General features: G+C 41.1%; 1 protein-coding gene across 6 annotated transcripts in view; it reads left to right on the top strand.

The window, feature by feature from the left end:
• Positions 1-17,155, top strand: part of KLF12 (KLF transcription factor 12) — a 431,680-nt gene that overhangs the window by 197,690 nt on the left and 216,835 nt on the right. For all 6 annotated transcript variants that reach the window (XM_047720132.1, XM_047720133.1, XM_047720130.1 and 3 more), the window contains one exon: positions 8,930-9,019. In XM_047720132.1, the coding sequence (XP_047576088.1) occupies positions 8,930-9,019 (90 nt within the window). The remainder of the gene's footprint in view (positions 1-8,929; positions 9,020-17,155) is intronic.

Below are 17,155 nucleotides of genomic sequence, written 5' to 3'. Positions count from 1 at the left end.
AAACTCTCAACAAGCCCATGTTGTAGTAAGATAATCCATTTGGATTTGATAAGGAGCCGTTTAACATCATTGTAGACCAGGAAAGGTAGAAATATAGGTCAATAGTCATTTCCTTTGTTTCCTACAGAAAATAAATGACTTAATATTTGATAGTCATCTTAATTTTCTCTAGGCACAGAAGACTCATGTTGTTATTTCATTACATAAGCCATTCAGTGCTCTGAATGTGTTTTCATTATTATCCACACGATTTTCATAAAGGGTAAATGACTGATGAATATGTTCATGTACAGCCCTTTTTAAACTTGTACTTTGGCATATATCTGTTCCTCCCTCCCTCCCTCGCTCCCTCCCTTCTTCCCTTCCTTCCTTTCTTCCTTCCTCCTTCTTTTTTTTTTTTTTGTAAGTTTCAGTTATTGCAGAAGTCTGTAAAACATTATAAATCCTGCAGACAGTGTTAGTAAAAGCAGAGTCAGTTCTTGTCTTGAATACATAGCTAATAAAATGACATATGTATGTTTGCTTTATTTTAACCACACCTGTGTTTCCAAGTTTGGATACATTTGACTTTATGTATCTCTCAGAAGATTTGAACACACTCTGCTTAAGGGAAATCTACCTCTGTGTGTCACACATCTTGTATATGCAAAAATATATTGGAATTAATGATATACCCAAATATTCATGTAATCCAGAGTAAAGTAGTTCCTTTTTTTTCTTTTAAAGATTTTATTTATTTATTTGAGAGAGAGAACATGAGTGGGGTGAGGGTCAGAGGGAGAAGCAGACTCCCTGCTAAGCAGGGAGCCTGATCCAGGACTCGATCCTAGACTCCAGGATCATGCCCTGAGCTGAAGGCAGTCCCTTAAGTAACTGAGCCACCCAGATGCCCTAGAGTAGGTCCTTTAAGAGATATTGGACAACTCAGGGTGCCTGGGTGGCTCAGTGGGTTAAGGCCTCTGCCTTTGGCTCGGGTCATGATCCCAGGGTCCTGGGGTCGAGCCCCGCATCCATCCGGCTCTCTGCTCAGCGGGGAGCCTGCTTCCCTTCCTCTCTCTCTGCCTGCCTCTCTGCCTACTTGTGATTTCTGTCAAATAAATGAATAAAATCTTTAAAAAAAAAAGAGAGATGTTGGAGGACTATATGACATGGTGGCTTTTCCTATTATGTTTCCTGCCTCAACCTTTGTTGACAGTCTGGAGAGATTAGTGCCATCTTCGACACTCCCTCTTGCTCTGTTTTATCACCATTCTTCCTCCTCCTTGTCAATCATCAAAGGCTGTTCATTCTGCCTCTGAACTTTTCTTCCTCCTCTTTCTTCCTGTTGCCATGGCCTTAGGTCTAGCCTACCACCTCTCCCCTGGGCTACTGGGGTGGCCTATGAACTGGCCCTTCCTTCTGCATCCAAACCTGTATGTTCATGGAGCATCTTCCAAATTAATTCTAGTGCTGTCTTACTAAACACAAAGCTTAAACATACTGTGTTTTTGCAAAATAGACCTTCACAACTTCCAGTCACATACCGTATGACACCCGAACACATTTCTCCCCCATGTCCCTCCAGCTCTTGAGGCAGGGAGCTTTTCTACCTTGCTCACTTGGGCTCCTAGCAGGTAGCATATAGCGGCATTAAAGAAAAGTTTTTTAATGAAATGCTGTAACCCATAAGGCCCTTTGCAACCTGACCTGATCTCCTCTCCAGTGTCTTCTCCAATAAGCAGTATGCTCCAGCCACACCACAGCCTCTACCATTCTCCATAAATGTGGGGTATTTTATAGTCCTAATAAGACTGTGCTTATGCTCTCCTTCTCATCTGTCAACAATCAGTATCACCTGGGTCGGTTAGACCCAGGAGAATGAATTCACCTTATGTCTGCCTACATTTATTATTCTCATTAGCCCAACAAATATTTACAGAGCACATACTATCTGTTAGATACAGTTACAAGTCTGGGGGTAGGGATACTGTTATGAACAAGAAGACAAGGTCATGTCCTTCCTGGAACTTAGATTCTAGTATAATGGCAAATACAGAATTTGTCAGGTAGTGATAAATATGAAGATAGGCTAGAATACACAGAGGCCCAGAGGAGAGGACGTTTTTGACGTGGCTGAAATATAGCCTGAGCAGAATGGTATGAAATGGAGTTGGGTAGCTGGTTCGGGGGCACCTGGGACACGTGGTTGGTGGTACCCTTTAGGGCAGGGAAAGGACTTTAGACGACCTTTGCACTGTTTGCCTTCAGTGTAGCTCTAATCAGCCTGCCCTTTTCCTTGCTGCTCCTGCCCCAGCCCTGGTTCCAGCCTTTTGTCAGATCTCAGGGGCCTGAAAACACAAGCCACAGTAGCTTGGGCGGCTCTAGGCCCATAGGGTTTGCAGCCAGAGTCTGAATACCCAGCGGTTGAGGCTCTTGATCCCTGAGACCAGTGGAAGGTAGACTTAGCCCCAGAGTTAGACTGTCTGCCATTTTCATAATCTCGGGCGGATGACTTCATCTCTCTGCACCTGAATTTCTTGTCTAAAATGAACATAGTAAAAAAAAAAGGGGGGGGGGAATAACTGACTAGAACGAAACTCTATGAAACTTTTCCCCTTTTGTTCACTGGTAATACCCTAAGTGCCTAAACAGTGCCCGATACTCAGTAATTATTTTTTGGAATGAATCAGTAAAGGTACAAATGAATGATTTGATGAATGTAAAACACTCAGTACATATACTCTCAGCAAATGGTAGCTATTGTTATTATGGTTGTTAATATTATTATTTTTAAAGTTGTGATCCCTGTGATCATGGTGTGGCTGTGTTGCAAGTGTGATTTTCCATGTATGGAGCCTGTCTGCTGTGTTGGCCATTCTGCCCAGGCTCATGGTGCCTGGCTTCTGTGTGCATGCCTGTGCCTGGGGAAGGAGACTTGGGCTGGGCACGTGCTTTCTAATTCCTGTCTGCTCTGTTACCTAGCTCTGGGCTCTGCTGGGGCTAAGCCTCAGAATTAGATTCCACTAGCCCTGTAGAGAGTCTTTTCTGGAGTCCTTTTCCAGGACCGAACTCACTTTTCTCTGGTCTTTATTTATTTACCGAGACATACTTCACGTGTAACATTATGTTAGTTTCAGGTGTATAATGCTAATGATTCGATATTCCTATGTATTGTGAAATGATCACAGTGGGTCTAGTTAGCCTCCAGCATCTTATATAGGAAATGGTTTTTCTAACATCCATTCTCTTAGAAGTCTTCGAATACACGATACAGTAGTGCTAACTATAGTCACCATGCTGTGTGTTACATCCCCGTGACTTATTTGTTTTGTAAGTGAAGTCTGTTCCTTTTGACCATCTTCCCTGCTACGCGTGGATACATACCCCACCTCTGGCAAGCACCAGTCTGTTCTCTGTATCTATGAGCTCCCTGGTGTTTTTAGTTTAGTTTTTTTGTTTGTTTGTTTGTTTTGTTTTGTTTTGTTTTGTTTTTTTACGATTACACGTATAAGCAAGATCATTTAATTTTTGTTTTTTTCTGACTGACTTCATTTAGCAGGATATCCTCAAGGTTGATCCATGTTGTTGCAAGCGGCAAGATTTCCTTCCTTTTTATGGCTGAATAATTCTTTTATCGTGACATGACGTCTTGTAAACTTGTGGCTGGTTGCCTCATCCTCACGGCCCCACACCTGCTCCTACAAGTTAGTTCTCTCCCTGCAATGTTAATACCTGCCCGGCTGAGCCGAGGTTTTGTCCTCCCTCTCTAGGGTGTGGTTGGTGGTAGGCAAACACTTCTCCTGCCACTATAGTGTCCTGTTTTGTTATTGTTGTTGTTATTGTTTTTTGTTTTTTGTTTTTTTGTTTGTTTTTTACATGGTTTCTGTTCTTCAGTCTTTGGCTTGCCCCTGGTATTGGCCACAGTGCCTCATGGTTCACAGATGTGGCATGGATGGAAGGAGGTGACTTTGGCACAGCAGAGACCCTCACTCCCTGTCTATGGAGAGATCTGGTTAATGGACAACCCCCAACGGTGTGCAGTTCTTCAGAATATGAATGACAAAACTAACTTTCTGTTACACTTTGTATTAATGCGAGGGTGGAGAGTGTTAACTTGGACTCTCAGATGACATTTCTAAAATTTCAGCGTGAACTGCATTGTTGTGGTAATTAAGCATTTGCCAACATAGGAAACAATGATCCTTGCTATCGGGAAAATAGAAGTTGCCACGTGGCGAGTACAGTTTTACCAGTCCTTATGACAGACCTAATTCCATGGTTCAGTGGGAGGAATTTGTGGAAGAGTCTTTTTAAGACTGTAGACAGATAGTTCAAAAAAATGTATATATGTCTCATTGCAACCACTGGAGGGGATTTAAGTCGAGAGTTCCAGCAGGCCTGCCTAGCTGAGTTCTTAGTTGTACTGATATGGTCATCATTGTGACATCCTCTCTGCCATGCTGCAAAACAATGAAAGGTGAAAATCTGGGACAAAATGGCAAAGTATGTTTGAACTGATACTTATTTTGTATCATGAGAGGTGCTTTCATTATGCATACGCCTTGCACCAGATTGATTGATCATTGTGAGGATATGTGAGCTTAGAAAAATACGCTCTTACACTTAATCTAAGAGATTATAAATTAAATGTGATGCCCAGGTTTATCTTCTTGAGTATCAAATGTAGAGGGTAAAGTTCTTGTATCATCCAAGTGCATGAAACTGTTGTGTAAATATTGAATGAACCACCAAGGGTATATGAATATTTTCAAAACACTGGATAGCAGATGAGTTTACCATAGATTTTTGTGGGTGTTGAAATCAGGATGGGATTGACTTGCTAAATTAATGATGAGGTATTTCTAGGATAGGATGCATAATCTCATCAAGGCAAGAAAATATGTTGAAACTTTAATTTAAAGGAAAAAAAGGAAATAGCTTTGAAACCATGGGCTTATTTGACCTCTTACTGCTATTCCCCCAAATGTTGATACTCACCAGTGACCAGAATTTGCACATTTAATTCACTGACTAAATTAGCTTAGTCCTGAGAGGAGCTGTTAATGGAGATTCCAGAGTTCCTGAGAGAGAGAGAGGGGAGAGAGAGAGAGAAAGAGAGAAAGAGACAGAGAGAGATGGGGAGGGGTGAGTGGAGCAGGGAGGAGGGGAGTGAAGGAGGAAGAATGGGGTATGGGGAGAGAGAGAATTGGTTTGGAACAGAGCTGTACTCCCTTGGTAATGTTGAGACCTTAGACAGTTTAACCTCCTTATATCTCAGATGTCTCATCTTCAGAGTATGTAGCATTGACTTCTTGGGTTACTGTAAGGACTAAATGAGTATCCCTTAGCACAAGGTCTACTACTTAATAGATATGCAAATATGATGTGTTGTTATTGTGTTTTTTTATTAAGATAACAATAAAGTGATTTTTTTTATTCTGCGATGTGATTTGTTGTATAGTGATCGATATTTGAACCTGTTGGCTCCGCCTGATTCTAATCTTTTAGGTTTGTTGATCTTTACCTGTATAAAACAAGATGAATTTCACTCTTTTGTGTTTCAGCACAAGTTTGGGGGCTATGATAAAACAGTTATGTTTTCTCCAAAGAACCGGATGACCCACAATCAGGAAGAGGGTGAAGAAAAGGCTTGCATTTTGGGAATAGGAGGACAGATTCTAGTAGTTGCCATGGGGAAGTCCCACCCCATTCTGTTTTTATGAGATGATCATTGAACATCGGTCCCTGTGTTTCCTGGCCATTCCATTCAAAATATTTTGAGATGTTAGGATCATTGATTGAAGGTTGTGCTTGTCCTGGTTTTGACTAAGTGAGCTACCATCAGCTAGACTTCTGTGTTGCCAAATCTTATTCGGCAAAAAGGAAAGTCCAGAGTACTGTTCTCATTCAGTGTACATGTGGTTGGTCAACGGCCATCTAATAAAGCTAATGGTTACCTTTTGCTTTAATTAATAAAGTGTACTCCTACGAAGCATGCAGTGTGAGTGTATACACGTGTGTGTACATGTGTATATGAATGTATACATACACAAATTAAATTATACAAGGTTGTATAATATCAAAATGTTCATCACAACCAAACATACAAAGAGTACGATGTTCCTTAAATTGATGACTGTGTAATTTTATTTACCTCTTGGGAATCAGTTGAGCTATTGATTCCACAGCAAATGTGGTTTGATTAAGATCATGGCAAGATATGCTTGACAGCAATTGCGAATTATTAAAGGTTATTACATATTTAAAGTCTACAGTCAACTGAGATTGTATGTATCTGATTTTAGCTTAGGGAGATAAATCTATCGATATTTTGTCCCAGGAACTATATCCTCAATGCTATACAATTACCATGTGCTCCATAAAACCCATACCCTTTCCTGAATGGTCTGGAATATGGTGTGATGCTCGGTGCTTATGTTTATATTAAACAGGGTTGGAATCATGAATGTAGAGATGAATATGCTTTATATAAATTTATAATATCACTTTCAGACATATATATATATAAATTGAATCTGTACTAGTTGAGTTTAATAGTTAAGGATTGGTTTCTTAGCTGTGAACACTATTATTCATGGTGTTTATTATAGTTGGGGCTGTGGCTGATCCTGGAAAATCATGGAAAGAGAAATATTTTGAGGGAAAACTTAATTTCTTTAAAAAAACTCTCCAGAGGTGTTTTATTTTTCCACTTTTATAGGAAACTAACATCTACATCCTATCTTTAACACACATCGTACTCTTTGTACGTTTGGTTGTGATGAACATTTTGATATTATACAACCTTGTATTCAAGAGGAACAATTAAAAAAAAAATCATGAAAATACAGTGATATTTAAATGTGCTAAATGGAACATGGGCCGAGTCAGGTTTTCATGATTTATCAGTTTTTAACTTCAAAGACTGGGGTTAGCTTGCATTTTTTAAACTAATGAGTTTATCACAGCCTGTGAGGAGAATGGTTAAAGTCTATCAGCTGTAAATTGGTACAGAGCACTGAAAGGGACATTAGCCTCTAATCAGATTCCAACAGTTCATTAAACCTGTCTTTCCAGAACTGCTCTTTGTCTTTTCCCTGCCTTTGCGAGGCATCTTCCACTTTTCCTCTGGGCAAGACCTCCTCCAGGGTAGGAAGCAATATCAACTCATTCTTCATTGTCTACCAACCAAACAGCCTACAGGATGCTTTGTTAGGGAGATTTGTGGCTGCCGCGAAGGGCAGGGGCGTGGAGGGCTGGCGGGCGTGGTGGAGGGCTGGCAGGCGGCAGGAAGGCTTTCTTAAAACTGGGTGGTTGCAAGCCAAGCTGGCCGCTTCCAACCACGGAAGCAAGTGACACATTAGGATTTGAGATCCATGCCTGATGTGTAAACAACCCACCAGCCTCCATGAAAGGATTTAAAGCTTGGAACAAATTAACTGAGCTTGCCAGGGAGACCACAGTTCTTTCTGCTTGAAGCTATTAGGATGCAAAATGCCTAAAAAATATGGACAAGTCAAAAGCACAAATTTAAAAAAATGCATCCTGCCAGTTTTAATACTATTGCACATTTCTAAGAAAAGAACCTGACAGTAGTTTTTCTTCTTTTTATTACCTAATAGACTAGGTAGCATGGAATTTTTAAATTCTCATTAGTTAGCTCTGGAGTAAATTTGCCTTTTCTTCTTGTTGATGTCTCAGGACAAATATGTGTGATAAGAGGCCCTATAAATTTTATTTCTTATTTTTCTTGAAAAGGATTGGCAAGAAATAGAGATAATTAGAGCTTTACTGTACTGCACTCTGTTGGTATTATTTGGTAATAAAAACATTTATGATTTGTCAAAGTGGGAGTTGTTTTCATTTAACTACTTGATAGAAAAGCAACCATGTGAGAGGCAAAAACCTGAAGGTGTAGAAATGATATTAATCTTTGTCATCAAAGGCAAGCAAAATATTTAGAAACAGATCTCTTTTTCTTTTAAGGAGCCCACTTTAGAGTCCTGTGCTTACGTTCTATGATTGAGCAAAGAAACCATTCTAAAAACTCAAACTTAATTTCAGTTTCTGAGTTTGGTCAGTAGGGGAAGGGAAAGTTGACATTCTTAAATGTGTTTTAAAACAGGATTTTGGCCTGAAGCAAGCAATCGTAAGTGTCTTTTGAACTCTCTTCATAGGTTATTGACTTTAGAAAATCCCCAAAGCAGTGGAAATTAGTAGAGAATAACCTTGATTTAATCTTTTTGTAAATATTGTTTGAAATTCTACTGAGTCACTATAGAAATAAGTAGAAGTTCTCCTTTCAAGAAGTTGTAAATTCAGCCAAACATATACCAAAATAGAAAACAAATTGTTATTTATTTTTTGGTTGTGACTTGAGCTTAAAAATTTATATGAGTTGGTTTTGAAATAAATGTTTGGGGTCAATACATAGAAATTTTCATTTGATCTGAAGTGCCATACCAAAATTCAGTGTCTAGAATTATATTATCTTGTTTTTAAAATTATTTAGATTTTGACAATAATGTGAGGATATGGTCATTTTTTATCTATTTTCTCCTTTGTGGATTTCTGCACACATGCAACCTCTGGAACTAAGGAAGAGAGAAACAGCCTTCTCTTTCCTTCCACCACTGCAAAAGTGTGATGAATCTTTCCAGCCCCATATAAATTAATGCTAAGGTTTCTTTACTCCAGTTTATTATAGTCTGACCTCTAACCCAGAGGTCAGAGAATCAGACTGATTAATTCAACTTCGTGATCATTATTTCAAATGATAGTTCAGAATGGGGGGATAATTGGTTATGCTGATAGTCTCATTTAATTATACTTCATTGTTAAAAAAAATTAGGTTAGCAGTACTAAATGTACTACCATGAAGGAAGAGTCTACCAGACGTCCTCATTTGAATGCTTTATGGCTGACTTTCCCTCTCTCTTCTTCCTCTCAGAATATCAACACCTTTGAGAACAGAATGTTAATGCTTGATGGGATGCCGTCAGTCAGAGTCAAAACCGAGCTTTTGGAATCTGAACAAGGGGTAAGTTTCCCACAATGCCCCACCCTCTTCTCTCCGTGAGCGTGGCTGTGTTTCCAGAGCATCCTGAGGTTTGCTGACTTTCACTTGTCTGTGCTGTTTCTCTCAACCCACGATCATCTGCGACTGGTTGATTCTCATCCATTTGTAGCCTCAGCCATGACTAACTTGGAAAAGACAACTTCCTGAAACTAGGAAGGCACAGTGACCTTATAAGAACCACATGGTTTTATTTAAGTTAGTGAAGGTTTTTGAAAAGCTAATAAAAATCCAAAACAAAGAGGAATTATTAAAAAATAAGATAGGAATATATCCTCCATGCCAAAATGGCTTGCTTCTTAGGAGGTTACAGGGTACAGGTATGGGAATGTTCCTCTTTGCTGGATTGTTTCTCTTTTGACATTTGTATTTGCCCTTTTGTGTACCACGAGGACTAGATGACACTTGACGCAATTCAGGTCGGTGAGTTTGAAATGCGAGTAAAGCAAAAGAAGGCTTATCTAACAATACATAGCAAAATTGACAAATTAACATTGAAATACAAAGACTTAAGATTGAGTTGAAAATTGAAAATACGAAGACTTAAGAGCATAGCCGGATTTCTTTTTTAAAAGGACATGGGTGATTTTATAATTGTTAACATCTGTAGCTTTCGTAGTTGAAATTGTAATAAGGGCAATGTGACTGCGTGTGGCCTTGGCTGACCACGTTCCGTATTTACATGCGAAAGCACTGCTCGTGTGCCCGAGGGCCCACTGCCTCCCTGTGTTACTAACCCCCTACCACTGAGGCACTCCAGGTGACCGGAACAAGGATGAAGTAAGTAAATATTTCATCTTAATCTTATTAACATATCTCTTACCACAAACAGCACAGCATTGGCCGTGTTTTGTAAGTGAGCAACCAGAAGACATTTTAAATGTAGATAAAATTTCACTTGTAAAAATCTGTGTGCGTGAGTTGGTGTGGGACCCCAATCGAGGGGTTCAAGGGGTTAGGATGCTGCTGGATTAGAGGGACTTCGTAGGTGAGGAACCGAGGGCATGAATCCTGATGGTAGCATGTAGAGGGTTTCTGCAGTAACTTCCCCATGCCCAAGCAATCCGGGGCAGGGCGAATGGCATCACGGTATAAAGTTCTTTTATTCACGTGCAGCCTGTGTCTGAAATGGTTTATAGTCCATGTCGATTGCTGTAGCTCCGCAGTGTACGCTGTGGAGTATGTCAGCCGGTGACACGCCTTCCCCGCTCTGGGCAGGACATGTCTGCCGCCCCACTTAGGGCCAACCTGACACTCAGGCTGCGGAGCATCACGGTAGAAGAAACCGGTTGGTAGCGACTGATACCATTGGCTCCTTGTAGACAGTGCCGCAGGAACAAGTCTTGTGTCCGCCTGGATTTTCTAGCCTGACTCAATCAAGTTTAACTCTACATCTTCCAGACTAAGTAGTTTTTGCCTTTGCTGTTGGACCTCACATGGGAAGGATTTGTTTAAGTTCTTGGGAATTTCCGTTTTCCTAATCCAAGTGCATGAGCATCAGTTTCTGCAGGTAAATTTCTACACACCCCGTGTTTAAGTTGGACACACCACACAGACCATAGTGTCCCATTCACAGAGGATAATAGCCTTTTTCCATTGCTGATGGAAAACCGATAAAGTGGTATATCCCACATGGTTGCTTTTATTTCACGAGATGTTCTTCAACTCGAGTAGCAGTAAATCTACTCGAGTCACGCATGTTGGAGGAAGGCAGGGAAGCACAGAAGCCAGAGGGTTCTACTTGTGCCGCTGCTCAGAGCAACGATGCGTCATCATTGCCACCAGCTCTGGGAAACTTTGATGATGTCAGGATACTTCCCCTTTACTGTCCGTTTTCAGTTGTAAGGTAAGGTTTGCATGAAAGATTTAGATGCACAAAAAACAAAAGCCAGGATTCCTAGGGGTTTTCCATTGTGAATATGAACCTCATGCTACTTTATTTATAGAAAGTATTTACTGCCCTCAAATAAGGACAGGAAAAATGGTAGGTTCGTAGGTTTTACTTAACTCTTAGTCATTAAAATCAGTTTTCCTCCTTGTGAATGGAGCTGCTGTTAATATTTTAACCCTCATTTAGATTGTGTATGTTGAAGGGAAGTAGAAACTTGATTTTATTCTTTTCCTTACCTTTGTATGAACTTCTTAAATATATGGCAGATATAATTTTGTTCTCTTTTACAGTAAAGCTTTAAGAGAAGCAGCCCAGTGTTTAATGGAATGTATTATGACCTCATTATTTATGGAATATAGTAATTTGTGTTTAATCACTTATAATATTTCAGTCCAATTTTTCTTTAAAATTAGGGATTAAAATCTAGACTTTTAGCGAACTTCACTTTTGGTCATTTTACTGGAGTTTTTAATTGGGGTATAACAGGGTTGGGTGATACATAATATCATTTCAGAATCAGAACTATTTTAGATAAAGAATAACAGAATTCTAAAGATTTCCTTATTTCAGTCTTCTAGGACTCTCCTCAGTTCCTGTTAGAAGCTGGTTGAAGTTTGACTATTTTTATAAGAAAGTGTGAACATTGGTGAACTTGATCAAATAGGTGATTATGGACTTTTGAAAAAGACGTGATATTAGTAACAATAAACACAAAGTCATAGAAATGAATCAGTGCATCACAACAATGAATGAGAAAGCCTCAGCTTGATGTCAAGGATTAGATTCTGTAATCACTCTGGAAGACCTAATTTCAAGAGTGTTTTTAAGACATAGACATTAAACATTCAGTCTTTTGGAGAAAAGTTTCGTGTGCTTTTCAGGCTCCTGGTGGCATTGTAAAGATGCACTACATAATACAGCCCCCCTGTTTCAGTGCGCCACGCACACATATGTCCATTTTCCTCTGCTGGTTATAAATAGTCCCTGTCAGCTGGTCTGTACATATCTCCCCACCCTTCCAAGGAATTTCAGACCTGATGACCACATTTCAGAGCTGGAAGAAAGACTGCAGAATGGGTTTAGGTTAGCTACTCTGCTTTCTGTCCTCTCTGAAAAGTTCTGGTTGCCTGGCCTCATTCTCTTAATAGTTTAATGGTGTGTGAAGGGGATGGTCACAGCTCTTCAATCAGATTGTAAGCTCTTGGAGGACAAGAACTGTTCCTTGTATTTTTCTTGTAGGTTCCAGCCCCGGCCAAGTGGTCAGGAAATACATGCTTTCCTTGTCTGGGCATTATAACGGGCATGTGAAAAAGTCCGAAACCAGTGCGTCATTCCTCGTTATACACCTGCTCTGTCGACTTCATAGGGTGGTTGTGAACAAAAAAATAAAAATTGGAAATGCTGGAAACACACATTCTTGTTGATGGCATAATGTTCAGCTTGTAGCCCTGTGAACTGAATAGGTACAGTAACGTATCCACACCGACTCCGTGCCCCTGCCTTCCGTTTGGAATTCTGTCACTCCTGCATCCTTAGTTTTATGATATATAAGTAGATTATTACTGTAGTCTCTTGAAACGGGACTTTGGTTTTCTTCGGGCTTGTCGGTAATTCAGCACATGCTGCTAAGCAGTCCATGGGAAGGGCACGTGCTCTTGTGATACACTTCAGGGGCACAGCAAGGAGTGCTGGAATGACTTTGACTGTGACCTTTGGTGCTTGTGTCCTGCTGTTACAAGAGCTTCCCAAATGCTGTCGGCCTTTGGATGTTCTAACATGTTATTAAGCAGAGGACGAAAGCAGGAAGAAGAGGACTGGAACGATTCCATCCAGAGATAAGGCAGGAGCAGAGAAAGGGTACTGCCTCAAAGATGTAAAATATGATTTTTGTTCCTGGCCTTGGAGCTCCCTGGCTTGAATGGCCTTGGGAAGTGACTTCATAACTCCAGGCCTCTATATCCTCATCTGTACAGTGGGGGTGTTAAATGCTGGCCCAGGTTCCAGCCAACATTCTTCAAGTCTGGTAATGGGCCAGGAGTGAGAAAAAGCATTTCTCCTTGGGAGTTTAACAATCCTACCATGAGGAAGCTACCTGTGTGTGTAGGTAGAAATGCCTAGACTTGAAAGGGGGACAGATCCAAGTTCAGATGTTCCCCGTGCCACGGGCCAGCTGTGTGGGACCCCTTGGTCTCTGTCCACCTGTTTGTCCTCTTTTGGGAAGTGAAGTGAACTGTCCAGCCTCCTAAGAGCCTGCCTCCCTGCCTGAAGAAGAGCAGGAATAAAAAGGGCCCCATTGCTTCAGTTTCTACAGATGCAATTCTCATATCATATTTAGTAGAGATTAAACAACTGGACTAATTTAGAATTTTATTTTATTTTATGTTATTTTATCATTTTTTTAAGATTTTATTTATTTATTTGACAGTTAGATCACAAGTAGGCAGAGAGAGGAAGGGAAGCAGGCTCCCCGCTGAGCAGAGAGCCCGACGCGGGGCTCGATCCCAGGACCCTGGGAACACGACCTGAGCCGAAGGCAGAGGCTTTAACCCACTGAGCCACTCAGGCGCCCCATAATTTAGAATTTTAAAAGAAGAGTTAAAGTAAATCTCTAAGTCTAACCCTTATTTATTTATTTTTTTGAATTTTTATTTAAGCATATCTGGAGAAATATTTCAAATTCTGGTTAGATTTTATCACATAAGAAATGGGATAATGAAGCCAGAAATCAGTGATTACATGAACACAAAAGTGACGCCATATTTTGGTGTGACAGTGGCATTTGGCCACAATTTTTTAGAAAAGGGGTTCTGAGTGGGTATACTTCAGAGAATACTTCTTGATATGTTTACAGGGGAGATGATGAGGTGTCTGGGATTTGCGGCAGAGTGAAATGGGAGGACAGAATGCATGGGGAGAAAGATGAGGTACGACGGGCCAGGATTCCGTCATTGTTGAAGCCATGTGACCAGACCCCTGGGGCTCTTGTAAACTGTTCTGCCTGATTTTGTATATCTTTGGGATCGTTGGAAGTAAAATGTTTAAAAAGGAAAAGAAGCTCTCTAAATAAAAATTGAAAAATTCACCAGTGCACGGGCATCAGACGGAGTCCTCAGGGAAACACGCCTCACCCAGCCACCCTCAATGTCCTCTCAGTCTGTGAGGAAGGAGTGACATCAGTGCTCAGGCCTGGGGTTCTCCTCTCCCTTCCACTGTAGGGCACGTGTGTTTCTGACCTGTGGGCCTGTAGGTGGAGAGCGGTAGCAAGAGTGGAGCAGAGAAAGAGGGAGAAACATGTTGGGTGTTTTGCCAATTTTAAGGGCTCCAAACAGTCCATGATTGGGTTGTAGAAGACCCTCGTGCATTCCGCTGGGGGCAAAGCCCAATGCGTCTTTACCGCAGCTGTGGGACCCTGAAGGGTGCAGGTGTGGCAGCAGACGGGTTTAATCGTATCCTCCATGGCGTATTAGTAGGAAATGTCAGGCCAGAGATCCCTATGAGTGCCCTAATTTTAGAGATAGGACAGAAGAGGGGGGGCCTGGGTGGCTCATTCGGTTAAGCGTCTGCCTTTGGCTTGGTCATGATCCCAGGGACCTGGGATTGAGTCCCACATCGGGCTCTCTGCTCAGTGGAGAGCCTGCTCTTCCCTCTCCCTCTGCTGCTCCCCCTGCTTGTGTGCTCTCTCTCTCTCTCTCAAATAAATAAATAAATCTTTAAGAAAACGAGAGTGAGAGGACAGAAGGGAGTAATGACCCTTTTCCTAGATGCAGCTTGCAGTAACTTTTGCAAAGCATTCTGCAGGACATTCATAACAAGGTGGTGAAGGCATTTCTGTATCACAAAGGACAGACTAGCACCATTAAGGTAGTATATTGTACCTTCCTGTAGAGTGGAGTTTTGCTTTATGCTTCTCACTATTCCTCATCACCTCAGCACAAGGAGCTTATAGCTAGGCAGGGCTCGATAAATAGTGATTCAGATGCTATTTATTGTAAGTGAGAGCCAGGGCCAGACTGTAGAATATTGAGGATTTTGAGACAGGTGCTGTTTTGGAAAAGAACCCAATCTTTAGGCTTAATAAAGAAATAGAGACAGGTGCAAGTCTTGTAGCTGAACCGAGACATGTGCTATGGAATGTTTAAGACAGGCAGTTGCATCAAAATTTAGTAGCTTTAGAGAAAAACAACAACAACAACAACAAACCTTTTTCTTTTTCTCAGAAAACTGTTATGTTTAATTTAACATAAAAGGTTTAATTTATATCTTGTGTAAAAGCTTAGCAAGACAGTGTTACTGTAATGACTTTATCAGAAGAAAAGGCATTGTAAAAATGCCACTTGCATTACCCTTTAACAGAGGCTCATTATTACCTCCCCTACTGCAGAACAGGAGCCGGCATAGCTAGTAAATTGGTAGAATTATCTGAGACCTATGAATTTGCTTATCATTTAATATTCTCCCATGACCCACGGCTTGAGATCTTTTGATCTGTAGTGAAATCTTTGCATATCACTACGTGGCTTCAAAGAAAAACATATGCAGAAGTTGTATTATTCCTAATCTGAGAAGACCATTTAAAAAAGGGGGGGGGCAGGAAAAAGTATCTGTACTTGCAAAACTCATTTTAAGGAAGAGCTATCCTCCACTAAAGAAGCAGAGTTGGACTGATTTTAATAATGTCAGAATGGCCAATAAATGTATTAATAGAAAGAATTGAAAATCAATGAGCTGTGATAGTAATTACAGATAGTACCCAAGGGAAATATAGCAGGCAGGCAAATCCTTTCCCTTGGGGGCTGCCCTGGGCAAAGCTATGAAGTTGATAATTCTGCCCTCCTTCTTTCCCATTAGCAATGTACTTTCTCCTTCAACTTAATTCTTGTCCATTCACAGCCCAGACGTTCCCAGCCCTCCGTGCATGCGGTGGTGGCTTAGGGTACCCGCGGACCAACGGACCCACGGACCCACAGACGACCAGTTCTAACCGGAGTCTCTTTAATTGAGGAAAATGTAAAGTGCTATTCTTTCTGGGAGTCATTTGCATTTTTATAGGGTCAGTGCTTTCTAAAAAAAGAGCACTTCTTAAAGAGTAATTTGGAAATTTTGAGTTAGGGAAAATTAACCTCTCTGCAATATTTCAGTTTATGCATGATTGTGTTTTCCTCCGCGTACTGGTCTTCGTGGTAGAATTACAAAAACAAAATCTGGACCGTGAGGCCAGAGTTGCTCTTTATCTAGGTGTGTTTTCATGTGCTAATATTTGCATGCTGATTCACAGTTTATAACTGTGATTATAGCTTATTTAACCCTTGGGGGACTTTTGCTTTGGACCACGGGGGATTAGTTACCATGGGAACTGACCTCTTACCGTAGACAATTAGAAAGCCAGACAAAATATATGAAATGCTTTTACATATTGAGCAACAGGCAGTTAAGGAGTATGATCCTTGGGAGTAGGGCAGAAAAGGAGGTGAACCTTACTGGTGCCTTAGCCTTCTGCCTAAGAGCAAAGCAGGGGGAAGAACCCAGATAGGGCCCAGCAGTCACTGAGTTAGGCAGCAGGGACTGGAATTTGGGAAAGATCAAGGCAACTGGTTTTTAAGGGGAACAATAACAGAGAAAGGAGTTGTACGGGAGAGAGCTCCAGAGATCCTCAAAGTGACCCCCAAGAGGGGTTTGGCTAGGTAACGATCTACCTGTGTGTGGAGGAAAACAAGAAAAGCACAAAGAAGGCAATTGGCAAAACAGTTCTTTTTCTTTCTTTCTTTCTTCTTTTTTTTTTTTTTTTTAAAGATTTTCTTTATTTACTTGACAGAGAGAGATATCACAAGTAGGCAGAGTAGCAAGGTGGGGGGTGCTGGGAAGCAGGATCCCTGCTGAGCAGAGAGCCTGATGAGGGGTTCGATCCCAGGACCCTGCCTGAGATCATGACCTGAGCCGAAAGCAGAGGCTTAACCCACTGAGCCACTCAGGCACACCCTTTTTAAAAAAGAATTTATTTATTTATTTATTTAAGAGAGGGAGAGAGACAGTGTCTGCCTAAAGGTGGGGGAGGAGCAGAGGGAGAGGGACAAGCAGACTCCTCACTAAGCATAGAGCTTGACTCTGGGCTCAAACCCAGGACCCTGAGATCATGACCTGTGCTGAAGTCAGTTGCTTAACTGACTAATCCACCCAGATGCCCCTCTGGAACAATTCTTAGAGCTCACATA

The sequence above is a fragment of the Lutra lutra genome, chromosome 3 (genome assembly GCF_902655055.1).
Source record: "Lutra lutra chromosome 3, mLutLut1.2, whole genome shotgun sequence".
NCBI lineage: Eukaryota > Metazoa > Chordata > Mammalia > Carnivora > Mustelidae > Lutra > Lutra lutra.
The sequence above is the reverse complement of the archived record's forward strand: the minus strand, read 5'-3'. Positions and strand labels throughout refer to the sequence as shown.